Source organism: Elgaria multicarinata, chromosome 6, assembly GCF_023053635.1.
Source record: "Elgaria multicarinata webbii isolate HBS135686 ecotype San Diego chromosome 6, rElgMul1.1.pri, whole genome shotgun sequence".
NCBI lineage: Eukaryota > Metazoa > Chordata > Lepidosauria > Squamata > Anguidae > Elgaria > Elgaria multicarinata.
The window spans coordinates 42,950,513-42,978,319 of record NC_086176.1 but is presented as its reverse complement, the minus strand read 5'-3'; the positions used below and the strand labels follow the sequence as shown (position 1 = coordinate 42,978,319).

The following is a 27,807-nucleotide window of genomic DNA, read 5'->3' as shown; positions in this document are numbered from 1 at the left end:
TGCCCCCCATCCCATATACACAATAGGAATATAGAAAGTATATTGGATTTTAATGGTGACTTGTAGCCCAGTATGCCATACAGACATACTAAAAAAGCCAGCAAATAACACACATTTTGTGACTGCAGCCTCCATTTCCAAAACTTCCCAAGGTAGATGCTTTAAATTCTACAATGCAAGTTTGTAAATCTTTCAGAATAATGGGAAAGCTTTGGGATTGCTTGTTCCATTTTTATTTATTTTTTTGCATTTACCAGCAAAGATTATTGGTTAGCTTCCAAGGATCAGAACAATGCACAGATGGGCGCCTTTCTTGTGTAAAGAATTCAGGGATATCATCCTACGTTTGCTTGTTTGTTTTTGCAAAATTCACCTGTGAAATCTAATCAATGAAAAATGGTTTTAACTGTCAGACAACAGCAGAGAAAAAATCCTTTAGAAACCTTTACTTAAAAGCACAGTTTTAAAGATTTCACATTGGATTTGACATCTAAGAAAAGCTTCAAAATGATAATACAGCATTTTGTATAGTCAGACAGATCTCCCTTTTAGTAGACTTTAGTGGTCTTTATAATGATTTATGAATCGCTCCATGAATTCCTGGCTTACTCAAGTTGGTGACTATAGCATCTACTTATAATGCCTGCTCATCTCACAAAAGAGAAAGTTGGCCTTGTTTCAATCCAGATTTGTCCCCAAATAAATCACAGCGTGTTACTGGGGGAACAGAAAATTAAATTTTGTGCATGCAACAATCAATACCAGCTTGTAACCACCAGGAAACTGCTATCAAAAATTGTGGCCAAGCCCTACAGTCCACACAAGCAATCATAAGTTAGCTTATTTTATTATTATTTTTTAAAAAGAGTTCTGACTTCAAAGGCTCAGAAGGACATATAATGCTATTATCCATTCCACTGCCCAGAGACTTGCTATGGAGCTAGCACTGCAGAAACTGCGGTGCTTAAAGGCACTGTGCAGTTGTTTAAAAAAAATCTGGTAAGAAACAAGATAGGGAAATGCTTGAGGGCTGCAAATGAAAGATGTTTGTACCCTGTGCAAAATTCCATGAATAATTATTACATTTATAGCCCGTCTTTTTCCCTCTTGCAATGAACCTAAGGTGGCTCACAGAGTCCTCCTCCTCTCCATATTATCTTCACAACAACCCTGTGAGATAGATTAGGATGAGAGTCACCAAAGTGAGTGTCATGGCTGAGTGGGGATTCTAACCTGGATCTCCCAAGTCCCAGTCCAACACTCTAACCATTACACCACACTGGCGCTCCAATCAGGCAGTGCAATTGCATAATCAAAGCCTTATCTGGAAGGCTTTAATCAGGTTTTAATCAGAAACCTGATTAAAAGCCTCACATAATACTGAAACAGAACCATGGAGCATTCTCTCCAACTTTTCACAGATGAAAATGGGGGCACTCATTTATTTATTGCATTTGTTTGTCACCTTATAACCTAAGTTACCTGGTGACATACAATCAATCAAGTTAAAACAATTTAAAAACACAAATCCATACAATGCCATCAAATGCAACACATTAAATACCAATAATTTAAAATAATAATAACAACAACAACAATAATAACACCTCTGTTCTCTGTTCTCCCTGTCCACACACTATGATGCATTTTCTCTACCAGCTACAGATCACATTTGTTTTCCCTGCATTGCCTTGCACTGGCTTCTGAAGCATGTGTATTAGTAAACTGATTGTAACAGTTTTTGTTATTCTTCTTCTTCATCATCATCATCACTATAGAAGAGGAGGAATCCAGGCCAGGGAGCCAATGGAATTAGCTCCTGAAGAGAACAGCCTGGGAGAATTCTGCTGTTTTATTGTTTTCCTTTTGCATCTTTTATTTTTTGCTTTAGCGTTCTGAACTGAATGCCAGTCTGAGTCCACCAGCAGAAGGCTGGCATAGAAATGCAGTAAATAAATAGCTAGATCACAGTAAGGAAGGAAGCTGGAATCAAGTAGATGGGGTCAGGTTCCTGATTGCAGCAACACTAATGTCTTGGTGCCTGAACCAGGAAGTAAATGGCCAATATCAAAACCAAAAGGCACATTGTAGGTAGGAGCTGAAGACAACCATCTGGCAAAAAATGTGACAACATGGAGGGAGGAAACATAATCAGAAACCAAGAGAAATGAGATTAGCAAAACCTGAGACAAGAGGTGGCCCACAGAGCTTCCATAGAGTAACCAAGCTGGATAGGTCAGTTATGTAGAAGACAATTGTCATGGTTTTCATGGCCAATGAAGGGGAAAGAAGTGATTAGCCCTGGGGTCTCCAACATGGCGCTCATGGGCACCAAAATGTGGAGTGCAGAGATGGGGAAAAGGAGGCGTTCCCAGGGGTGGAGGATTGAGGAGACTGAAGACATGGGGCTACGAGGTATTCCCAGCTGACTCCATCTCCTTCCCTCCAACTTCCCAAAGCCTCCACTAGACTAAAATGCAAGGCACCTCCCGCTCTGCATTGGATACTCCTAAGCCTCTGAGCTTGGGGGCTTATGAGTAGCCAAGAAACATCTCATAGGATTGCGCCCTTAATGTGTCAAAATTTGTTGATGTTAGTAGCCTCATTTTAATTCCTGGCTTTTTAAAAGGCTGCTCCTAATGTTACTTTCCCACCTCTCTCACATCATTAAATCAGCCACAGTTGCTCACTTTGTAATGTGTGAATGGTCACACATGAATCTGAACCTCAATTCACACATTAATTTTTGTGGTAGTGGAACCTCACAAAGTGACTCTGCTGTTTATTTTCATGTCAGCATCTGCTTGGAAAAAGTGATGTAGTAACTTTTGAAGTTTGTGATGTCACCTGAAGATGAATTTGGCGGGGTGGAGAAGTCTTAGCGACAAGGTGATTTAACACACACACACACACACACACACACACACCTCTCTATATCTACATCTATCTATCTATCTATCTAAAATGAGATTGTAAAGTTAAACGGGTCTTTTAATCTCAAAAATATATGATGTGGTGTGGGTATGAGAAACATTTGTCAGAGCTCTCAGATGCCTACATGACTTGCCTCTGACCATTTACACATTATCAAACTGCAGATCTTCAGCCAAAATGTACCCAGTGACAAGGCTACAAGGGAGTATTGTAGAATTATCTCCCTGATGCGGTGAGGGCAGGCTCTGGCTCCTACCTTTCACTACTACAGATACAGAACAATGTACAGAATAATTGGTTTTCTTCAAGCATCTAACTACTTAACTTCTATATCACTCTTCCCAGCACTTTGCCTGCTTCAAGAAAACAACCAATTCAAAACAGTTTGTTGCACTGAAATTCTTCAGAAGGTATCTGAAATAGCACATACTGCTATTTTACAAGAACAGCAAGAAAAATGGACAATTTATCATTACACTTCTAGGGGAAAAGGAGTTTCATTCCAGGCCTCAAAGGAAGGTTTTGCTTTTTGCTGCTGCTTTTTTTGTGTCATGGAGGAAAATCTCCAGGATTTGCCATCTGATTCAACCTCTGCTCCTCTTCAGATTGTTCCTCTCTTCCCTAGAGCCCTTCTTACCTACTTAGACATTTCTAGCAAGTATATTGGAACGAGTCAAGGTAACTATACTGTGTGTTTTCAAGGCTGAATATTATCTTCTGGGTTCCTCATTCCGTTAGAGAAGGATTTTGTCTTCCTTGGGTGTCCAGATAAGAGTATTTCCCTCCCTATTGAGAGCCTCAGGCCTAATCTACACCAAGCAGGATATTACACTATGAAAGTGGTATATAAAAGGCAGGAGCCACACTACCGCTTTATAGTGGTATTGAAGTGCACTGACAACTGTTGTGGTCCATTCAGACATACCATATACCACTTTCATACCACTATTTCCTGCTTGGTGTGGCTCCTGCCTTTTATATACCGCTTTCATAGTGCAATATCCTGCTTGGTGTAGATTAGGTCCAAGTCTTTCTACATGAGGCTTTTATTGTGTGCTTGTGATAGTAGTTTGCAAAATGGTAGTTTGCAGGTCCTTTACACAATGTTGTCATCCTCCAGGGCCTCTCCCGTACTTTGCAGCCATTATCAAGTTATACCCTAATCAGGAAAGTCTAGTATTGTTTAGAAATGTCGGAATGAGAATCTTGTGTAATTCCACAATTCCACTATAGCACCAGTCATCTAGTGGATGTATAAGAAAGAAATCCCCTGGGAAAAAGCACCTATAAAGAAGCTGATCTTAATCCCACAAAGAATCCAGAAGCAGAAGCTCAGTACCATCTTGCAGTATAAAAGGTGCAGTATAAAAGAGCCTGAAGCAGAAATAACCTAAATCTTATCTACAAGGAAGGTACTGCCTCTGAAGGCCAAACTATATGTGTTGCAGGATACATGTAACAACAATAATTCCTCATATTTTGTTCTTTAACAAAAAACAAAGGCACGGTCAGAAAGATGTTTAACCTCTTTTCCTTGCACCATTTTCCAGATAAAAAATGCTGGGTATTGCTCTGTAAAAAAGTAAAGAAAAAATTATTCCCCCCTGTGGGGCAACACGAACAGCCAGAGAAAGATTCCATTGATGAATGTGGTGGGTTTTTGTTTTGTTTTTAAAATCCTTTTAAAAGTTTGTTGGTTTTTAGTGGGGGGGGTGTTTAAATTTATAATATTAGCTTCCTTTGACTTCTATTTTATGGAAAGTGGGGCAGAAAGGTCTCCTCTCCCAGCATTGCTATGCTGATTAAATGGGCAGCTCCCCATGGCTGAATTTCATTAAAAACAACAATCACATTGGGAGATCCAGTCATGGGATCACCTCCTTAACACCCTTAAACTCAGGTTGCAGAAGAACACAAGGAAAGATAATTCAATACTAGCAAGTACTCTTGCTTGCAGATCAATTATATGAGGAAAGACAAGTATTGAAGATTTGTGCAGTTTCCCTTTGTAAACATAAAATCCTCAACGGAAAAATAAAACCCACAGCAACAAGCTGTATGTTCTTGACAATTGAATCTATACTGGTGTGTAGACAAGGAAGAATCTATACCAAGAATTTAATATATAGTGGAGCATAAAACTGCTGATACTTGGAAATAAGAAAAAAGCATTTCTTTCTTTCAGAGAATCCTGACATTAAAAAGTGGTATTAGGGAAACATTTCATTTTGATAGCTTGGTTTGAGCCCAGGCCCAAGTTTTGATTTATTGCTCACCTCTTCTCTTCAAAGTCTGTCATTATTAGCTGCCAGACAATTCCTCAATAAACAGAAAAGAGGGGCAACATCTCTTAGCAGCCAAGACTTCCAACCGCTCCAGCCACATGAGTAACTGCTATGCTGATTTTAGAAACACATTATAAGTACCAGGTTTTGAGTGCAGGTTTTTGCAGAACAGACCACTGAATTTTCACATCATTTGTTCTAAGAAACACTGCAATCAGCTTGTGCAATGAATGCACACTTCTCTACACAACTAGTTCTAGGACTGATATCATTAAAATAAAAAAGGAACTAATCCTCCTGCAATACTCCATACTAAAGTTTCCATATATTGTTATTAATTACATTTTTGTATAACGTCCCATAGCCAAAACCTCATGATATACCTCATCCTGATCAAAGTTATCCTGATTTTCAGTCTTTCATGTTTCTCTGATTTTGCGTAATTCCACCTGTCAACTCCTTTTTACTTTATTTAGCTAGACTATTTCTATGACACTGTTCAGAACTGAAATTCTTTCAAAGCAGCATAGAATCAAAGAACCATCACCATAAAACAATGGTACAATAAAACATCCAATATTGAAACCTTAAAGCAATTAAATATTATCCACAACTCTAATCGGCTAAAAGAGGAGCTTAACAGCAAAACATCTGCTCAATGATCAATTTAAAAGTTTCAAAATTAGGCAAGAACAAGAATGAAACTACCCCCAAACCATAAGCAGTCTGAAAAACAAAATGTCTTCCGGGCAGCAGGGCCCACCTAAAAGAAAACAATTTCTCCAAGGAGGCCAAATATTTCTCCTAAGGAGGGAGTTCTACAGAAGTTTCACAGCCTCCCTGGGATCAGTCGGTAGAGCTGTGTATTGTTCACATACTGATGACACTTCAGCCAAAACCTCCAGATGACTTACCCCAGCGGCTTCATGTATACTAGCTGTACCTGGCGTAACATATGCCGTTGTAGCATATCTTAAAGTTTATTAATTAAATATAATCGCGGGGGCACAGGCTGCTTGGAGGCCGCCGATACAGCGCCATCTGGCAGACCTGGGGGGGGGAGGGAGATCAGGGGGAGGGGGAGCAAGTGTCCTCCTCTGCCCTGGGTTCCTGTCAGCCTTGGGCCGGCCGCCCAGCTCGCATGAGATTAGGCCGGGGCCTGGGCTCGCAGCAGGCGAGCGGCCTCCCACTCGGCCCCCAAGGGCCCCAGCCATGCCTCGCTCATGCTCCGGACCATGGCGCTGCCCCCTTTGTGGGAGGGGGAGCGAAGAGGCAGAAAGGGGGGGTAGGATTACCTTGGAAAGCCCGGAGGAGTCGGGCGAGGGGCTTAGCAACCTGTATCAGCTGATGTTACACGTTGTTTCAGTTGCTTAGAAACCTGTATCAGCTGAAGCCTTTACAGAAACATACCTATGCATGATAGATAGATAGATAGATAGATAGATAGATAGATAGATAGATAGATATTACAGAGCACTGAAGACAAGATGGAACTCTGTGGAACCCTAAAGCCAAAGACCATTAGGTGGAACAGATTTCTCCTAGCACCCCGACTGAGTTTGTCATGATAGAAAGCACCATAGGCACTGTAATACTGTGTGTTCTATTCCAAGACAGCCAGATGAGCTAGAAGAGATCAACAGTATCAAAAGCAAAGATGTCGCAGGCTCCCAACTGGGTCTAGGAGTCTGGCAGACTCCCCTGCGCTCGCCCCACCCCTGGACCCATCTTGCTGCAACATAGCGTGTTCAACAGCCTGCTCTTAGAGCACCCCACAGCTCACAACTGCCTGGCAGCTGCCCTTCCTCATCCAGACCCACCAGTGTGGGCAATAATGGCGGCTCTAGAAATTGCTTATTTCTAAAGTTGCGGAAATGGCAGCTGTAAAGGCCCCATTTACACAACATTAAAGGCATGAATGTTCCATTTGCACATTTGATGTCGCATAAATGGATCCATTACGGCCACCATTTTCACAACTTAAGAAAAAGCCTTTTCTGAAGTCGCCATTGTTGTGCATAATGGCGGTCTGGACAAGGCAGGCGGGCCCACAGCTTCATTGGGTGTTGGCCAGGCCCGAAGAAGCTCATATGGCCCCATGAGCAGAGGCAAGCAATGATTTGGAAGGCGCCTGACGGAGCTGGACATGGGTGAGTCTGCCTAATTAAACGCCACCAAGAGGTCCAGGAAAATGAACAGCATCCCACTCCTCATGTTCATTCTTGGGCATAAGTCATCCACCAGGGTGACCAAGGGGATGCCTAGACAATCTGAAAGCCCACGGTGGCTGCGAAGTGGCACTGTGTCAACTATACCACCTGGCAGCCTTTGCTGGGCTTTCCCGCAAAGCTGTGACTTAAATTAGTCAGGGATTTAGCCTGGCTTTTTCCCCCAGAGCAAGTTGAGTATGGCGCATCCACCGTCTGTTCTCACTCCAGTTACGGTGAAGTGTTCCTGGGCAGATGGCGACTCCTAATGGCCGCCGGAAACCCCGTGCCCCCACAGCAGAGAAAGCAACCTGGCACCATACAGGCAACCCCCGAGGCTGTCTCGGTCCTGTATTCAGGTTGAATAAAGAATGAATACTCTTTCAAAACTATGGGTGGCAGGTGGGGGGAAGAGATTTCTGGATCTGTTTATGCACGTTAGGAAGATCTCAGTTAGGAAGGTCTAATAGTAAAAATGTTTTTTGAACAACACAGTCACCCTTTTATAAGAATAGCAATATCTCAGAGAATTCTTGTTAGGGATATTTGAGATCTGAGAATTTCTAGTATTTCAGTTTCTCTAAGAAATAAACTTGCAATAAACTCTTAATACAAATAGAAATACAGCAACGTTTGTTCTGTTGATCTGAAAAAGCATATACACATTAGCAACATTATAGCTCCAAGATGTATTTCTTGGAATAGCAGTAGATTTATTTTACAGTTTATTAGACTTATATCAGAAACACCAGTTTCAGAAAAAGCTATTAATTTGAGTGTTGCATCATGTGAAACAGAGACAAGTCTGATTTAATATACTTAGAGGAAATCAGTGAAGTAAAATTGTTGCATTTACATACTCAACTATGAAAATTGAATCTAGGAAAATCTAGTCTACCTTACTGTAATGGTTAACATTTCACAAATAAGTAAAGATGAGAGATCCTAATCTCAGCAACAAATAGCTGCTGACTGCATAAAACAAAAATTTACAGCAGTCTTTTGAATGCACAGTTGCCTGCCATTTATTAGCAGAGAGTACATAGGCTTATGATAAAAATAATGGCTTAATGATGACAAAGCAAAAATCTTTACAGTGTCATACTGTGCAAGACACTTTTCACCTGCGACGTGTGTTTAAAACCACTGAAACCAATTACCTGGTGTTTTTAACTCTATTATAGCCTTGACTCCAGAAAATCAACTTTGATGAAATAAAGGGGTCACAAATAATTTTTTATTTATTTATTTATTTATTATTTAAAATATTTCTAGGCTGCCTTTCTGGGTAGGAGCCCTCCCAAGGTGGCTTACAAGAATAACAATTAATATCATAAAAACCGATAAAATAATAAAATGGCAAGTATTCATAAAAACAGCAAACACCAGCATAAAACATCTGTACTAGATGGCACTAAAAAACCTACAACACAATTACAGCTACAAACCAGAACAATCCAATAAAACATAGTCACAGAAGCCAGAGTAAAGAAGTAAGTTTTTAGAGCCTTTCTAAAAGCCTGCGATGTTGGGGCCTGATGGACCCCTGATGGAAACCCACATAAGGCCCCCTCATGTGTACTCACCCAACTAACTGCCCTCAAGGGTGGGCCAGTGAAAAAGGCCTCTGCGGCTGATCTGATATGGAGAGCAAGGACTTATTCTATACTATATAGGACCCTAATATGCTGTGACTGCAAGTTAGGTGTGTGTGTATGAATGAGCTGAGGGGAGGGGAGGGGGGCTTCCTTCCCCTCTCAATGCCCTTGATGTTTATTTGGCTTCTGAGAGCTACGGGTAGTATCACAGTTTGTTGCTCCTTCTGCTCTGCTGCCTGAGGCAGGTGATTCACTCTGTCTCATGGGAAGGCCAGTCCTGTCAGAAGAGCAGACTGAAAGTAGATACAGCCAAGGGTTTTCATAACTGTATTTGCTTAAGTGATGCCCCCTTTTTAAAAGAGTGATCCTTTATCCCAGAACAAGGGTGTCAAACTTCTTTCCACCTAAACCTGAAATAGGGGTTCAAACTAATGCAGTGATGAAAATTTCAATTATTCAATTGTTTGGCATTTTGTGAAGGGTGGGGGAAAAACAAAAGCTCTGGCGAAACAGGCTGGGAGAGGTGAGAATTTCAGAGAATATTCTCCTGGGGAAGGGGGCGGGGACAGGGTTTGTGCATAGCATTTTAAGTGCAAGAAGTTTTGAGGGGTCCTTTCTATTTTCTTTTAGGGGAAAAAAACACATCCCTGGCACTTGCAGGAACCCAGGAGTTCTTCCTGAATGTCTATTGGAGAGGGCAAGGTCACATGGTCTCCAATAGGCATTCATTAAGAACTGCTGGGCTCCTCCAAGTGCTGTGTGTGTGGTGGTGGTTTTAAATAAAAACTAGAAAGTAGACCCCTAACCAACCAGCTACACTATTAAAAGTTATATGGAAATGCTGTCTCCCCTCCCTAAGGAGAAAGTTCTCCAAAATTCTCCTCCTTCCTGAGAAAGAGGCAGAAAAACAACAACGCCTCTTTCGCAGGGAGAAAAAAAGTTCCTGAAAACAGGGGGCAGGATTTGGCACAGCACTAGTTCAAACTTCTTTCATCTCTAATTCAATTTTGAAAAACCTTTCAGTTGCCACATTCCAGTGCTGGGCAGGGCCGAAGGCAAAAGGGCGTCAGCCAAACTCACAAAAAATACCAGCATATATTAGCTTAAACCTCTTACTGCCAGTAATTAAGCCTTGCTTTCTATCTCTCAACCAGCATATTCAATTTTGCCTCAACCTCCAGCACCTCTGCAATACACCACTACGGTCAAATTATGCTGTTCTTTGCCTCTCCAATGGCTAGTAAGCTAATTGTTCTTGCTTTTTCTTCTTCTCTTCCTACCACTACCTTACACTTGACTCGCCAACCCTGAAGCCTCCCCCAGTAGCCCAGATCACAGCAGTCAGCCAACCACTAAAACAAACTACGAGGCAAAACTACAGAGCTCCTGCTAAGAGCAAACAGCTGCTGCAAAGAGAGAGAGAGAAAGAATGAGCGTGAGAGATGGAGAATGAGCGTGAAAGATGGAGAACTGCACTTCAGATGACTGGAAGATGCCACCAGTCCTTCAGCCTTGCAGTGAAGATCACTGGCATAGGGTATAATGGACACTTTTTACTTCCACACTTCACACATATGGAAAAGTAATGGGTCTCACCGATTTCAACAACCACAACTAAAACCATTCCTTGTTTTTGACATTCTGAGATGGCAAACTAAACAGGAACCACTCAAACTGACGAGGTGAGATAGAACTGAAAAATTGCCCATTCATGGCCTTACCTCTCGGTTCCTGAATCCCTCGTTGTGAGAGAGGGCACTTGGGTTGGTGGGTGATGTGGGCTGCCATGCACATTGTGCCCTGGTGAAGCGTGGCTCACAGAGTGTGGTGGGGGCCCAGTGCCTCCGGCGGTTCCACTTCGACTTGATTGAGTACTTGAGAACAGTGCGGCTGCAATGAAGGCAAAAAACATTCACTATGATGACAGGCAAATTTGCATATTCCTCATACAACTGAGGATCCCATTGAATTTTCAAATGTGAATTAGGCATAGCAAACTTCGCTTTGAAAATGACACAGCAGTGGGGCGGGGGATTTGGATTGTGTTTTTTTAATGTGGCAGACTTTACACAATCATCAGTAAGAAGATTATGGAACAAAGTTGTGAACTTTGCTTGAAATGTGGTGACATTTGATCCTGGTTAGTCTGACTTATATTGCAAACAAACAAACAAACCTCCTCCATTATTTGCAGAGTTTCCCTGGTCTGCAGTGAGAGGCTGGCTCACCCTCTGATGCCTATGAGAACAAGAGTTCTGCTTATTCCTTGAGCAAAAAGAGGAAAACCCTTTTTAAGGTCAAGAGCAACCAACTGAGTTGGCTCCTTTCTGTCAGAAGAGTAGATGAACATCCATGGACAGCACCTGTCCATGGATAAAAATACTGTCATGCAAGTTATAACTCATCAATGCATGAATTCACTCTGCTTTCCAAGTTTAGGAAGTAAAGATCATACCCTGCATCTGAAACGAAGCCTAAATCCATGTAACCTGTGCATGTTCTTTCCATTACCTCCACTTCATTTCCTCTCTTTATTGTCTCCCCACCTCTGCCAAATTTTGATTGTAAACTCCTTAAGGAGACATCTGTCTTTATTTATGTTACTCCATTGCTCTGTAAAGTGCCGTGCCTAATTATTGCAACGTCCTCATCGATACTTTAAAAATATTAAGCAGCGAGCGATTTTGTGCATTGAGAGAAAGTCAATATTACTTATATTGAAGATTTTTCACCTGGCAAGAACATACATCGGAGATTATGAGATTATTAAATGGGAACAGAAAACACATAGTTTAGACTTTATTACTTATAAATCAGAAACTTGGTAACGAATTGTCACATTTATACCACAACATAGGTGCTTGGACACAAATTTAAAGGCTGCTTAAATATATCAAGTGATACTATTGAAGTTCTGTATAATACCGTGGAGAAGCAGAGTGAAGAGTTACAGATTAAAATAGGAGAGGGATTCAAATTAACACTTGTTAGAGAAGAGCTCTGGAGTTATCTATGTGTCCATGGGCAAGAATTCTATTTCAATCCATCTTAAATAAAACTTTTATAAAATCTTACGTGGATGATACTATACACCAAATAGAATTAAATGTGTGTGTCTCTGTGTAATCAACACCTGAGATAATTACTGACGCTGTGTTCTGGTGCACATATTGTGAATTATGATAGGATGAAGAATTACTGAAAACTGATATTGCAAATCATTGTAAGATAATAGGGTATACTTTACTGTTATCACTAACTTACTGGGAGTGTTAAAAGAGAAAGGCATATTGATCTGGTGGAAAATCTAATAACAACTGCTATAACAAGTATAGCAAAACATTGGGAATCTGTAATCAAACCTTCAGAAAAGAAGTGGTTGCAATGACTATGGGGAACAATATTTATTAACATACTGACAGCATTAAAATGAATGTTGGAAACTGGCTGTTCTTTTAGCCCATTTTTAGAGTCATGGGAACATTTTTTGTTGTTGTTGTTATTGGAATGTTACTGGTAAAGGGTGTAAGGCATTGACATGTACTTTGTCTTTGTTAGTTCAACAGTGTGTGCCAGTTAGGGTGGGTATGTTACATTTTATAGTTATAATAATAATAACAATAATAATATATGAAATACAGTATTAACAACAAACCACCACTAAGGTGAAAGAAACATGGTTTATATATTAACTCGCTAATTTAACTGTGTAGTGCTGTCTTCCCCAACCTGGTGCCCTCAAGATGTTTCAGATTACAACTCCCAGCATTCCTGACCACTAGCCATGCTAACTGGGACTGATGGGTGTTGATATCCATGGCATCGGGAGGAGAACAGGTTGGGAAAGGCTGATGTAGTGGAACTGTACCCTGGATCCCACAACTGGTGGACTAAATGTAGAAAGAGCCTTGCTCAATCAGACAAAGGGTTCATCTAGTCCAGCCTTCCCCAAAGTGGTGTCCTTCAGATGGGTTGTACTACAATTCCCATCATCCCCTGGCAGCATGGATGGGAATTCTTGTGGGCATGAAGGCAACAACTAGTTTTCAGTGGCATCCTAGTTATTAATCTGGAGGCTCCATTTTGCCATCATGGCTTTTAAATTTTTATTTATTTATTTATAATACTTATATATAACTTAATATAATAAAATCTCTAAGTGGTTTACATATAAATATTAAAAATCATATATAATCACACTATTAAAAACAATGTCAACTACAGTAACAATTCAAAGCAATACATAGAAGGATCAGTAAGATAGAGCAGAATATGAGCAGTTAATTAAAAGCTAGAAAAAGCCTGGGTGAAAACGGCATTTTCAGGAGATGTTTAAAACATACCAAATTTTCTGCCTCCTGAACACCATTTTCTGGTGCTCCAGAGGGTGGGTGCTGCCACCGAGAAGGCCAGCTTTTGATGTAGCGACATTGTGTTGGACATGAAAATGACCAGCAAGGCTTCCTCTGAAGATTTTAATGGTTGGCTGGGTATATATAGAAGAAGGTGGTCTGCTGGGTATCCTGGTCTCAAGTTGTTTAGCACTTTATATGTCAAGAACATAACCTTGAACATGGCTCGGTAGCTAATAGGCAGCCAGTGCAGCTGATATTAATCAACAAGTGTGACTTACAACAATTGCAGTGTGAAGAGCTCCTATTTAGTGTGACAATCAGCCAGCCATGACCTCCTTCACAATACTCCATTCCATTGCCACTCTCACTGGGTTTTCCATTTTTTCTTCCCCACTAGTCAATTAGCATTATATGGCCACTGAGCACACACAGTCCTCATAATTCTGCAACTGTTGGGATCCCCCTTAACCTCCTTAACTTTCTTGCGTGTGGGTGGTGACATTTTGGCACTTTTGCCTGAAGATCCGTAATAGAGGGAATGCAAGACTTGTCCTCCATAGCTTGTGTGAAGAAGTACTTTATTTTATCTGTCCTGAACTTAGTGCTAATCAATTTCATTTGGTGACTCTGAGAGCCAAATTAGATGTGATTTTGTCACATTGTGTGGCCTTAAGAAAGGAAAAAAAACCAGTCCAGAGGGCCCTGAACTTGATTGGGACTATGGCCCAGGCTATATCCCGGGGGAGAAGCCGTGGATCATCCCTGTGCATCCAGATGTCGCACAGGGGATCCCGGGATCAGGGAGGGATCATCCCTCCCTTGCCCCGGGATATAGCCATCCCCTTTGGGCCCACTTTTTCCGCAGTCTTGGGTTGAGCCCGAGACTGCGGAACGTCTGGCTCGTTTCCGCAGCTTGACCCCGCTCCGCTTGATTACTTGCATGAAGCAGGGAACTGCGCACGGGGCACAGCGCTCCTCAGGAGCACTGCACCCATCGGGGTTAGAGTGGGGGGAGTGGGGAAACCAAATTAAATTTTTAAAAATACTTACCTTTAGCACACATCCTCTTTAATAAATAAATAAAAATGGCGGGCGCAATGCCTCTCTTCCTGATGTCGTCGCGCCTTACTTGTAAACAGGGCAGAGATCTTGCGTTAATCACAATGCGAGATCTCCCCTCCTCTGCCCTGGACTTTCAAGTAGGTCTAGCTAAGGCCTATGTAGGGGCTAGGACAAGACCTTAATCCTTTTCCCTCAGCATAGTCCTGATTGGAATTCCCCTTTCCCCTTCATACACACACACACACACACTTCCCGTTTGCAATGGGAGGAAAGCTCCCTGTGGCACCAATGGGAGCTTTTCCCTCACTGAGAACAATATGCAGGAGACATGATTCTGATCAGGACTGCAATGCAGGAAAATGGAGTACTGCAGATGAAGGACTAATGCAGGGCCAATAGCACAGTCCTCATCCCACTCCACCCACCCATCCACCCCACATTGGCTATGGGTTAAAATAAATCAGCCTCGTGAGCCAAACCATATAACAAATATAATGTTTAGTTTGGCTCTAACTACTAGTAACATGGGGCATAAGAAAAAAAATCCTGTCAAACCACTCTCTCTAAACCATATATCATAGCCTCAGTAGTCTTTTTTTTTCTAAGCTAAATCATCCCAAACATTTTAGCCTTTCTTTGTAAAGATGATCCAGCCATATGAACATTATGCTTGTCCTTTTCTGCACCTTTTCCAGTACTATAATGTCTTTTTTTTAGATAGGGGATGCTTCCAGATGTAGGACTCCTCATGCTAACAATCAAAAGTCATTGTGCAGCTATTCTGTCTTTTCCTCCGTAACACCCCCCCCTTTTTTTTTCAGAAAGAAAAAAATGGAAGAAGCAGTGGGGAAACAACTTGAAGACATTGTTATCTGGACCTCCTGTAAAATTCCATGAATGAGGCAGGGCAATTGCATAACAAAAGCCTCATCTGGAAGCAACTAGGGTAACTAGAGCTGCACACAGTATTCCAGCTATGGTGGAAAGCTTAACTTGATTGTGGAGTTATAAAAGCGAAACAGAATAGCACTCTTAAAGTACTTGAAAGGTTGTCACACAGAGGAGGGCCAGGATCTCTTCTCTATTATCCCAGAGTGCAGGACTCAAGTTACAGGAAGCCAGATCCTGGATATCAGGAAAAACTTCCAGACTGTTAGAGCAGTATGACAATGGAACTAATTATCTAGGGAGGTTGAGGGCTCTCCCACACTAGAGGCATTCAAGATGCAGCTGGACAACCACCTATCAGGTATGCTGTAATGAGGATTCCTGTATTGAGCAAGGGATTGGACTCGATGGCCTTATAGACCCCTTCCAACTCTACTATTCTATGATTCTATTTTCAATCTCTTTCGTAATAATCCCTAACATGAAATTTGCCCTTTTCACTGCTGCTTCATCATTTTCATTGAGCTATTCACCATGACCCCAAGACCTTTTTCATGATTAGTCACTGTCCAACAGTATATACACCCATCCGTGTTTCTAGGAAGTTGGAAATTTTACCACCCCACCCCCAAATGTGCAGCAACTTACAATGAACTACATTTGCCATTTTATTGCTCATTCACCTAGTTTGCAGGGGTCCTTTTGGAGTGCTTTGCAATCCACTTGGGCTTTCATTATCCTAAATTCAGGGTGGAATCCTGTGCATGTTTAGGATTACTAATAATACTACTAATAATAATCCTACAGCTCCCAGCATGCCTCCGCCAGTTGTAGGGCTTTTTCCTGTCTAAACAAATGTAGGATTACAGTTTTAGTCGTGTAATCCACAAATTTAATCACCTTGCTACTCACACCTGACTCCAGCTCATGTAGGAATAAGTTAAACAACACTGGTTCCTGAATCAAAACCTTAGGGACATAATGCAGTGGTGAGAGGCACCATCCTTCCCTTGAAAAGCAGTGGCTTTTTGTGGGCTTGCCATATAGCTATGATGGGCTGCATGTAGCAAAAAAGCTTAGGGACAGATTTTGGGGGCTGATGAAAATTAGGTGCACAGGTGTGATACACAATAATGGGAGGGTATGATATCGGAGCATTTCTATAACAGTTCACTATAGTATCTTTTTATTTGAGTCTGCTATTTCTTTGAGTCTGCTATTTGGATCTATTGCCATGTTTTATTGTGTTAGACCTCATCTACACCAAGCAGGATGTTACAGTATAAAAGTGGAATATAAAAGGCAGAAGCCACACCAAGAAGGATATGACACTATGAAAGTGGTATATGGTCTGTGTCAATGGGCCCCAACAGTTGTCAATGAACTTCAATACTGCTATAAAGCAGTAGTGTGGCTCCTGCCTTTTATATACCCCTTTCATAGTGCAATATCCTGCTTATTTTTATTTATTTATTTATTTATTTATTACATTTCTATACCGCCCAATAGCCGGAGCTCTCTGGGCGGTTCACAAAAATTAAAAACATTCAAAGTATAAAACAAAAGTATAAAACCATAATATAAAATACAATATAAAAGCTCAACCAGATAAAAACAGCAGCAATGCAAAATTACAAATTTAAATTACAAATCTACACCAAGCACCACTTGCTTGGTGTAGATGAAGCCTTAGAGAGGGAATAAAGAACTATAGGATATTACTTAAATTTATTGCTGTCTGAATGATATAAAATGGATTAACTTTTGGGAACAACAACAAGATTTTACTAAGAATTGGATCAACCTATTGTAAAATACACACCCACACCCCACAGACTCTCAATAAAGCAACTCTTTTCCTGCTTCTTCAGAAAAACATGGATATAACTTCTGTTGTCCAATATTCTCTTTAAAAGAGAAATAAGCAATCTGGAAAAATAATTGGTCACTGTTCTTTTTTACTTACCCTGAGATATTTATGCTGCAGTATTTAAAGCCAGAGAATCTTTGTGAATTGAAGCTCAAATTATATGTATTTTTAAATGACAGTAATTGTGGTAAATATTTAGGAAAAATTATGCTGTCATTGTTTAATACCTCATCACAAAGTACCCAGCAAAACTACTGTCCATCAGAAATGTTACTTCACAAAAAATCTTGTGAAGTTTCATAAATATGAAGTTTCATATTTATAGTTTCCAAAAACATATAAGAAGAAATTATGTAGAGATTATGGACAATGTTACCTTGCTCACAATTAAGAGATAAGAAGCTGCATCCTTAAACTGCTGCTAAATTAAAGCCTTTTTTAAACCAATTTTTCTTCTTCGTACAGCAAGTACTCTGTAATTTAAATACTTCTCTCCCCCCCTCCACTGCACCGCCTCAAATTTTCCTCTTGCAAACTACCAATAATGTTGTAATTCATTTTCATAGGTATATTATTCTTAAATTAGTCCTCTGTCAATCTTTCTTCAAATCAAAAGGAAAAGACCTCTCCTACCTGCCTGTGAAATAAGCCAAGTGCAAAAGTGTTGTAGGTTTCCCACTTCAGCGTCTAAGCAGTCGTACAAAATGGGGTTGCTATAGGCCAAAATGGCACTTCTCAGTTGGGAAGACTTCCATATCAAAACCCAGTCTGCAGGCATTGTTGAGCAAATTAGTGTCAAATAAAGGCTTAATTTTTAGGACCAAGTTTTGTTCTGCTAAATTGGTAGACAAATCAACTCAGAGTCAAATTAAGGGCTTTTCTACATAACGCTTTTAACCTGCACCTTGACCGAGGCTTCTGCTTCCAATTCTTTGCGGAATTAAAATCAGCTCCCTTACACTTGTTCTTTCTGGGGGGGTTTCTTTCTTTGCCTTTCTATGTTTCATTATACAGCCACTAGGTGGCAATGTGGGGTAGTGGAATTGCACCATTACATGAGACTCTCATTCCACAATTTCTAAATAATACCATACATTCCTTGATGTAAAAAAGCCGGGGAAATAATTGCAAAGAGCAGGAAAGAATGTGTAAGATGACAACATCATGTAAAAGATCTGCAAACTAGCATAAGTGAGCTATCATAAGCACAGAACAAAAGCCTTGCATAGAAAGATTCTAAATGTGTCTCCACATTTGTGTGCAGGGGTTTTTTGGTGTGTTTTTTAAATAGCAGCCACAGGACTCCCTCAATCTGGATTGGAACCTATGTGGTGGTAGTGAGGGTTAGAACCTTCTACTCATGCTGCAGCCATAATTAACACACACACCCCACTCTAACCACCTGCTATTTGCCACAGGAGGGAAGCTACTCCTATCAGAATGAACAAGAAAGTATTGAAATTGATTTTTGTTATAAGAATAAGTGATGGATAGCTGTTGTTTATATTACAACAGGCATTGTGCTCTATATGTACCCATCCAGAAGTAAGTCCTTTTGAGTTCAATAGTGCTTACTCCCAGGTAAGTGGGTATAGGATTGCAGCCTTAGTTACATTCAAGGTTGAACTTTTAATTGATTGATTGATTGATTAATTAATTCTCAGGTTAAAAGGCAGATGACTAATCAACTAAAATTATTTAATTAAATGACACACACATTTAGTTTAAATATCCTTTTAGTTAAAAAAACAGTCAAGGTTATTCAAAAGTAACTTCATAAGGAATATATATATATATATATATATATATATATATATAAATATAAATGTCCGTTCGAAACAGACGTTATATCTCCGAAAGTTCTTCACCCATTGCTTTGAAATTTTGACACAACGTTGCATTCGAATATGCGAGCGTTGTTATGTAACTATGTTCTATATGGGGTCAAAGGTTTGTCTTAAAATTGAAGAAATAGGCCTCCTCAAAACCAGTCCTGCTGATCATTGTGACATCGCCAACCAGTAGGCCAATCTGCTGCCTCTGCCTCCTCTCCTATTTGCATGTTCTCTCCTATTTGCTCTTATAGGTCATTGTGACATCGCCAACCAGTAGGCCAATCCACTGCCTCTGCCTCCTCTCCTATTTGCATGTTCTCTCACAATTGGCTGAGTGACAGTTACACGTTCTGAAGAAAGGTAACTGCCAGGAGTTTCCACTAACCTCCTCACCATAAAAACATCCTTTTTTTAAAACCAAACAGCAGGCCAATCCACTGCCTCTGCCTCCTCACCTATTTGCATGTTCTCTCACAATTGGCTGAGTGAATATAGATGTCACACCTGTGACAGTTACACGTTCTGAAGAAAGGTAACTGCCAGGAGTTTCCACAAACCTCCTCACCGTAAAAACATCCTTTTTTAAAAACCAAACAGTAGGCCAATCCACTGCCTCTGCCTCCTCTCCTATTTGCATGTTCTCTCACAAAACTTTGCAATGGCACGCGGCTTGCAGTAAAAAATTTACTGAGCAACATCATAGAAGGAACAATCTTGACAGGACCTTTCAAAGGTGAAGATGTCCTCATTCCTCGCATTCCTATGATTCCAATAGATATGCCATTTCAATTTAAGAGATTGCAATTCCCAATTCGATTGGCGTTTGCAATCACCATCAACAAAGCTCAGGGCCAATCTTTAGAATTGTGCGGTTTACATCTAGACACAGATTGCTTCTCACATGGACAATTATATGTTGCGTGTTCTAGAGTTGGCAAACTAGACAATCTCTATATCTACACAGACAATGGAACAACTAAAATATTGTATATCCACAAGCATTGTGAAATTAAACATATTAGAAACATCCGCTTTGTCTTTTCTTTCTTTTCAATTTAACCAGACTGAGCCACAGCAACGTGTGGCAGGGTACAGCTAGTAATGAAATAAAATCCTTTTGTTCAAAGATTCATACATTGCCAGTCATGAGCGGAAAATATTTCCTTGACCAAATGACTTGATACTATTCATATCAACAACCTGCTATAATTCCAGGATTATTTTTCTATGGTAACATATAGTCAACTAAGGAATAATCTCCACCAATGGGCTTACTTCTGAGTAGGCATGTATATGATTGCAGTGTAACAGGACAAAAGATATCCAAAGTCCCAGCTCTCCCATGTATATAGTTGTGTACCTAAAACAGCAGTCTGATAGCAATCAATAGGCCTTTTTTCGCTTCAGATCCGTTTGGGTATAATATTTAAACTACGTTGGCATAAGTGGCTATAAATAATGCCAGTCTCATCTCTGTTTCATTTGTACATGACAAGACAAGAACTCAAAACAGAAATAAATTACAATCTTCTGAACTAGATAAGAGCCTTTTGAATGGCAGGGATCTAATGCAGTGACCTTCACTTTTAGTAAGACAGATTTTAATCCAGATCCCACATTTTATTGCTTTGGGGATTTCACTGGCTCTTAATCACAAAAGCAATAAGAGTTTCCAATATGTTCATCTGCCTCAGTTAATCAATTGTTCCAGCTGCCAATCACTGGAGGCAACTTAAATGATATCAGCCAGCCAACAAAACAGCTGTGATCTCTTGGGAACACAGAAGGGTCTACATACTGAACTTCACCTTTTCCTCAGGCATCTCTGACATGTTTTATATTGTTTCACAGCAGGCCCACCATTATTGCAAAGTATGCTAGCAGCATGTAGGAATTTCTTTGGTTGCTTTTCCCTCTTTGTGGTTAGCCCTGGAAATTATTGCAAGGGGCATAGCTCAGACTATTCACGGAAATTATAAAAAGCTAGCCAACTTAAACTAAGTGAGAAATGTCCTATGAGTCCTTGGTAATTGCAAAACAAGGTCCTCATATGTCAGTTCAGTCATTATTATGAAGATGTCCTGGATGCATTGTGTTTTCCTCATCCATCTAGCCTAATTTCTGGCATCTGCAGGAAAAAATATAGATAGATAGATTTGTTCTTTTTCTTCACTAAATCTCTGACCAGATACTTTTAATAGTTACATAAAGGGGGTAATTTGAAAAGGTGCAGTTTTCCTCAGAGCAGTATGGCAATCTGCACTGAAGCAAATTACCTCTTCCATAGGTATTGCAGCATCCCTGCCTTCCTTTGGATGTGGTAACTCTACTAAAAGTAGAGAATGGCAGCGGAGTGTGTGTGTATGGACTGATTCAAGAGAAGTAGAGTCAAAATCCAAAAAGCCATATGGTTAGTTCTACAAATGCTGTGGGCACAAGGGGTTAATTTTTGAATGGAAAAAATCAGAAGTCCTACTGCAGCGATACAATAAGCTCATGCATACCTATATGATTTTTGGGAACTTTGTTGTCTTCTACTTCATTTTAAAAAATAATTACTGTTTGCTAATATAAGAATATGTGGACCAAGGAAAGCTCTATCAAGCATGTCTTGATGATCCCCTGGTTCTAATGAGTGCTCCTTTCTATGCTAGACTAATGCATTTCATTAAGAAGTAAAATGTGAAATTCTATAGCTTTTCTATTTAGTGTCATTTTCAGAAGTTTGTTTCAAAAATAGCTGTGCCACCTGTTTCAAATCACCTTTAATATGCTTATATTTTTATCCATTAGGGACAAGGGCTATCAAACAGTAGCCTTAGAAAACTATTCAGTGTAAGTGTGATCCCCCAGCTCAAGTGGGTTAAATGTTTTTTTCTAAGGGAGTATCCAACATGGCTGTTGTGCAAGGAGCCCTTCCTGCTGATTCTATTGCACAAACTGGACCTATCGCTTGCACACTTCCTATAGGAAGCTGCAAAACAAGAGGAAACACTTGTGTCTGGATTGGGACAGGTCAGTGAAGCTCCCTTATATGGGCTCTGCTGATCTGCCTTGTTCCAAAAATGAGTGTTTTCACTTGTTTCCAGGTGCTCCTGGAAGCAATAAATCTGTTGTGCAACCTAGTGGGTCTCATTTATGGAACAGAATTGGCAGGGGTGCAGCACCTTGTTGGATACTGTCCTAAAACCTTTTCTTTCTTTCTTTCTTTCTTTCTTTCTTTCTTTCTACATTCATATAGTGTATCTTTATCTGCAACCCATATTAGTAGTTACTGGAAAATTCCACTTACATGAAATGAGTATTTTCACCCCGGTTAACTGAGAGAAAACAACAGTACCTGCTTTTTGTGTACCAAGAAACACGGCGAATAAACATGCCACATGATTGATAATGATAGTAATGAATAAATAGCATATGGAGCCCAGTAAGAAACATAGTAACTTGAAAATGAAATCCAATGAAATCCACTGACAAGGGGTGATCCCAGACTGATGGCTCCTCATGTTACCAATCAAAAGCCACTGTGCAACTATTCCATCTTTCCCTCCTTAACTCATTATTTGTGGCAAGAAAAAGAACAGAAGAAGTGGTGGGAAAATGGGTTGGGTTACAAATGGAATAAGCAGCATGTGGACCCCCCAGAAAATCCTATGAATGCACAATAAAAGCCTCACCTGGAAGCACCCAAGAAAGGACAATGAGAACAAGGAAATAAAATACAATGATTTCCAGAGGGGACGACATGTTAGTCTGGTGCACCAAAACGAAGAGTTTTATGGCACCTTAAAAACTAACAAATATATTCTGGAACAAGCTTTCGTGACACTGTCCAGTTCATCAGATGCATGAAGTGTTAACTTGAAACTGACAGAAAGGTTGCCATGTTGCAGCAAAAATACAAAATGTATTGTGGGAAATGCTCAGCAAAATTAACAAACATACCCCAAAAAAGTTTTCCAAAAAGTATCTCAAAAGGAAAATAAAATAGGCTCTCAGTGTCAAATAATTTGAAGTTTAAAACAAATATGTATATCAAACTGTCTTCTACACTTTTTGGCTCTTGAATATTTTGCAAAGATGCTGTACTTCACCCCATCCCTAAATATTCAAGAGACTTTCAGATTCACGATAAAGGATCTGACACATTGTAGTTGTGTAGAAAGAGATAGGAGCCCAATCCAGCCAAATGTAAGTATTTTAGACTATAATCCTATACACATTTACCTGGGAATAAGCTCTGTTACACTCAGTGGGGTTTACTTTTGAGTTGATATGTGTAGGATTCCATTGTTAAAAGTCCTTTTATTTTCATGGGGAAATTGTGCTTAATTTTCTCCCTTTAAAATGAATAGGGTTTCAAGATGTTACCTTTGTCAGGATCATGCCTATATCTTTCCAGAATCACGCATACTGATTCCAGATTTAGATTTTTATTTTATTTTATTTTTTGACACTTCTTTTGCTTTTACTGGCAACAAGAGGACTTACGATGCAATCCTACACCCACCTGCCTGGAACAAGCACCACTGGATTGAATGGGACTTACTTCTGATTAGCTGAGTTCCCCTCTTAATGGGGAGCTATGATTTGTGGAGGAACACAGGTGGGAAGCAAAGAGAGAAAGGCTGGTAAGGAGCAGTTGCACAACTTCAGCGGTAGCATCTCCTTCCCAGGAGGGACGGCTGAGCCAACCGGCACTTTGATGGGGTGGGACCAAAGAGGTGGACCCAGCAGAGTGAGATCTCTCCTTTGTTCACAGTCCAGTTCAACCTAAGGCTCCTAAAAGCAGACCTCCCATGTGGCTGCAGGATTGCAGTTGCTGACTTGTTCTCTTCCCTTTGCCAACCAGACCCAATTAAGTGCTACCCACACAAGACATGTCTAGGATTGTTCTGTGACAGAATGATACACTGGGCTGAAACAGACCTTCCTCCTGCACTTATAACATCTCTTTTCCCCCCTATTGTACCTGTGTAAATGTCATGCACAGGTCCTGGCGATCGTCTGACAGTGCTGTCCGTAGCATCATGTGGAGATGCAGGTGGCTGGAGAGGTTGGATAGTGAGACAGTCATTGAGAATGTCTTGGTCAAGCTCTGTACTGGAACGCAACTGCAATGAAGAGAAAAAGAGAAAACCATAACTGTGGAGAGAGGACTAGCATAATGATAAAGACTTTAGAGCATAATAACAATTGCATTGGAACACTTTAAAGTGTTCAAAGCATTTCATATACATTAAGAAGTACTTCTTCTTACAGCAAACCTGCAAGGTCGGTTGATCTTGTATTCAGATTGCACATGGGGGGCTGAAGCAGAGAGGAAGTGGCTTGACTAAGACCGTCTCATGAGTTCTTGACAGAAGTGTGATATCATGAATTGGTAGGGTGACCATATGAAAAGGAGGACCGGGCTCCTGTATCTTTAACAGTTGTATTGAAAAGGGAATTTCAGCAGGTGTCATTTGTATATATGAAGAACTTGGTGAAATTTCCTCTTCATCACAACAGTTAAAGCTGCAGGTGCCCTGCCCTCTTTTAAATCTGGTCACTCTAGTATAGCTCCTGCAGCTTTAACTGTGGTGATGAAGAGGGAATTTTACCAGGTTCTCCATATATACAAATGACACCTGCTGAAATTCCCTTTTCTATGCAACTGTTAAAGATACAGGAGCCCTGTCCTCCTTTTCATATGGTCACTCTGTGAATTGGGGACTTCCTAGCTTACAGCTCAGTCTCTTAGCCACTATGCTACACATGGAGTCTTTCCCAAAGGTTCATTTAATAAAATACTGTGAGGTGCTATATAACGATCAGTAGGAAGAAAGACATGAAGAAAATATATCCAGGAGAACCTGAGCTACAGTGGTTAGAACAGACTGAGGTGCCATCCAACATTATAATTGTTGCCTGGAAATCCTAGAAATACCAGTGGTTGGGCTAAACTCCAATTCAACTGTAGCATAGTAAAAGCTTTGGACCAGTGTGATTTGGTTAATGCCAATATAGATCCTGAACAAAAGCTTATCCAGGCAGCAGCTTGCCAAATTCCTGGTGTTATGCTCTGAACGAGAATGTGGGAATTGGCATGTTTTACATACAAAACATGTTTTCCCTTGCATGGTTTGCACACTTCCCCACATCTGCTGAGAATAGTGCAGGCTGTACACAGGTGTTGTGTGGGTTGCATAAGAGCAAACAATCTTAAGACCAATAGAGCTTTCTGTATCATCATTTGTTGAGGCTGCTTCCATTGGGAGGGTTTCGTAGGTGACTGGTATGCAGAGTTGATATCCAAGTCATCTGCAGCCCAGGGAATGTTGTGCTCCAGATGCTGCTTGTGCACAGACTAGACAGATAAATGTTGTTGGCACAGCAACTATTGTGCCAAAATAGCAACAGTATTTCCATAGGCTTTCATGAGTTGGCATTTGCCTCTTGGAGGGACGTTCCCTCTTATATTGGCACCACCACCACGGCTGGAAGAGACACTTTGAAGTACCTTATGGGCGTGCAGAGAAAGCATAGGTACATGAGATGTGACTGAAGCAACCAACACTTATATAACAGGAAATTTCAATGCAAGCTGAACAATCCTTTTCTTGTTTCATCTATTTTGATATTTTATCAGTTCATGCAGTTTTTAAATGATATCTTTTCTCTAAGAAAAAGAATATGCAGCAGGTGCTTATTATGGTTCATACTATGGCCAGATCTACACCTAGTAGGATATAGCACTATGAAAGTGGTATGAAAGCGGTATATGATAGGTGTCAATGGGCCCCAACAGTTGTCAGTGCACTTCAATACCTCTATAAAGCAGTAGTGTGGCTCCTGCCTCTTAAATACTGCTTTCATACCACTTTCATAGTGCTATATCCTGCTAGGTGTAGATCTGGCCCTGGTTATTCAAAGTCTCCTTTCAGCACTAACATGGAAGGCTAATTAATGGGCAGTGAAGGCCGGGTCCCAAACACAGGACTACCATGGCCAAGAGATCTACCCCACCTCCATGGCCCTGACTGCAACTCCATTGCCATGAGAGTAAAAACTGAGGCTAAATAAATAGTAGATCAGTCTTGAGGATATTGATGGGAAAATATTTCCCTGAAGCCAATCAGAAGCAGTGTTAGAACAGAATAAGCAACTGTCTGAACAATGAGTTGCTTGCCCAGGTCCTTTTCTGGAACACAGAGACAGTGTGCTTGTGCAGTTAAACTACAACTTTATGTTTGAGAGAGAAATGTGTACTATTTTGCAAACTAACAGATCCAGAGTTTCTTTATGCAATAGGAAAGGACAGCTGCTGGTGGTGGGAATAATAATTCCAGGGACAGTGGGAACCAGTGCCACTTGTCGGATTCACAAGCCCAAAACTTATGTGAGGAACGCTGCAATCCTATACTCACTTATCTGGCAATAAGCCCCACTGAGCTCAATGGGACATTCTTGTGTGGGGCAGACACCTTTGACCTAGCCCAGACTCTCCTTACATCAGGCAAACTTGCTAATATATCCAATGAGGATATTTTAGCTACCTCACAAGGGCAATTCTTCACGTCTGAAAGAGCACAACCTAAGCCTATCTTTAAATGTAACCAGGGCCCAACAGGGCATATTCCTTTGTATATTGTTGTGCTTAGACATTTGGCACAGCATCACAATTTTCAAGACTTAAAGGAGCTGCTGCATGTGGTCTGTATGATGAGGTTTGCAAATGCAAAAAGACAGCTTACATTCCAAGAGTTACTAGAGGAAGCAGCAGTGTCCAGCCACAAAGTGTGTTTGGAAAGGAACTCATCTGGCTCAGAATTCTAGCGGGTTAACAGTCCTGATCTGTAACTATTGGATATTCATTGATGTGAAGGGAGGAAGGGGGTTGCCTTAGCTCCTAGTAGTGTAGGCATGGACAAAATTTTGCTCAGGCTGAACAACAACCCATCAAGATAGACTGCTACCACCCCATACATTTGACTCAGACTCAGCCAAAGGACTCTCAGTCCTTAGAGGACACCCCTATGGGTTATGAAATATAGAGCCAAATTAGCACTCTGTTTCTAAAGCCATTTCTACACAAGCCTGAAAATGTGGTCTGGTCACGGCTGAATCCTTTTGCGTCCAAATGACACACAGGGATTCCCAGAGGCAGAGGGGGACAAGCGTGGGTTTTCCCAAGGATCATCCTGAGACCGTGGGAGGTGTGGCCACCCATCCTGGCTTCTTCCCTCTTCGCCGTGAATAGCAGTGAGCAGTAGAGGGAAGGAACCAGGCTGGGAGGAATCGGGTGGGGAGGGAGAGTAGTCGGCCAACCAGCATTGCAAAATGGAAACTTACAAATGGCTAGGACACAAAAAGAACATGGAGTTCTTGACAATACAATTCAGCAAAACACTTCCCAAATCAGAGTAGGTGCTGCAGGAACTCTTAAATCCAGACAAGCATCCCTAGGCTAGCACAGTGTCACAGGGTCACCTCAAACCCTCCCGTTTGCATAGGTTCCATTAGTAACGACCATAACTCAGGTTTATGACAAATTATGGTAGCAGAGCTGTCCTGAGCCTCCAACTTGTGAGGTTCCCATTGCTTTCTACTCCAGATCGATATCTCCAACAGACCAGAACTGCCTTAATCGATAAGTAGGCCCTTGCTGTTGTAGCTGGTGTTCAGAACATCCACGACTGTGTCTCTGACCAGCCATTCATTATCACTACTGAACACAAGCCTTCGTTGGGGTTATTTGCCTTCAACCAGCAGAACTTTTTATTTATTAAAA

At 40.8% G+C, this 27,807-nt stretch overlaps 1 protein-coding gene across 1 annotated transcript in view; it reads right to left on the bottom strand.

The window, feature by feature from the left end:
- Window positions 1–27,807, bottom strand: part of GLIS3 (GLIS family zinc finger 3) — a 161,910-nt gene that overhangs the window by 14,386 nt on the left and 119,717 nt on the right. Inside the window, exons 6-7 of the mRNA XM_063128554.1 lie at window positions 24,007–24,148; window positions 10,746–10,914 (exon numbers count right to left, since the gene is read on the bottom strand). Of these exons, the coding sequence (XP_062984624.1) occupies window positions 10,746–10,914; window positions 24,007–24,148 (311 nt within the window). The remainder of the gene's footprint in view (window positions 1–10,745; window positions 10,915–24,006; window positions 24,149–27,807) is intronic.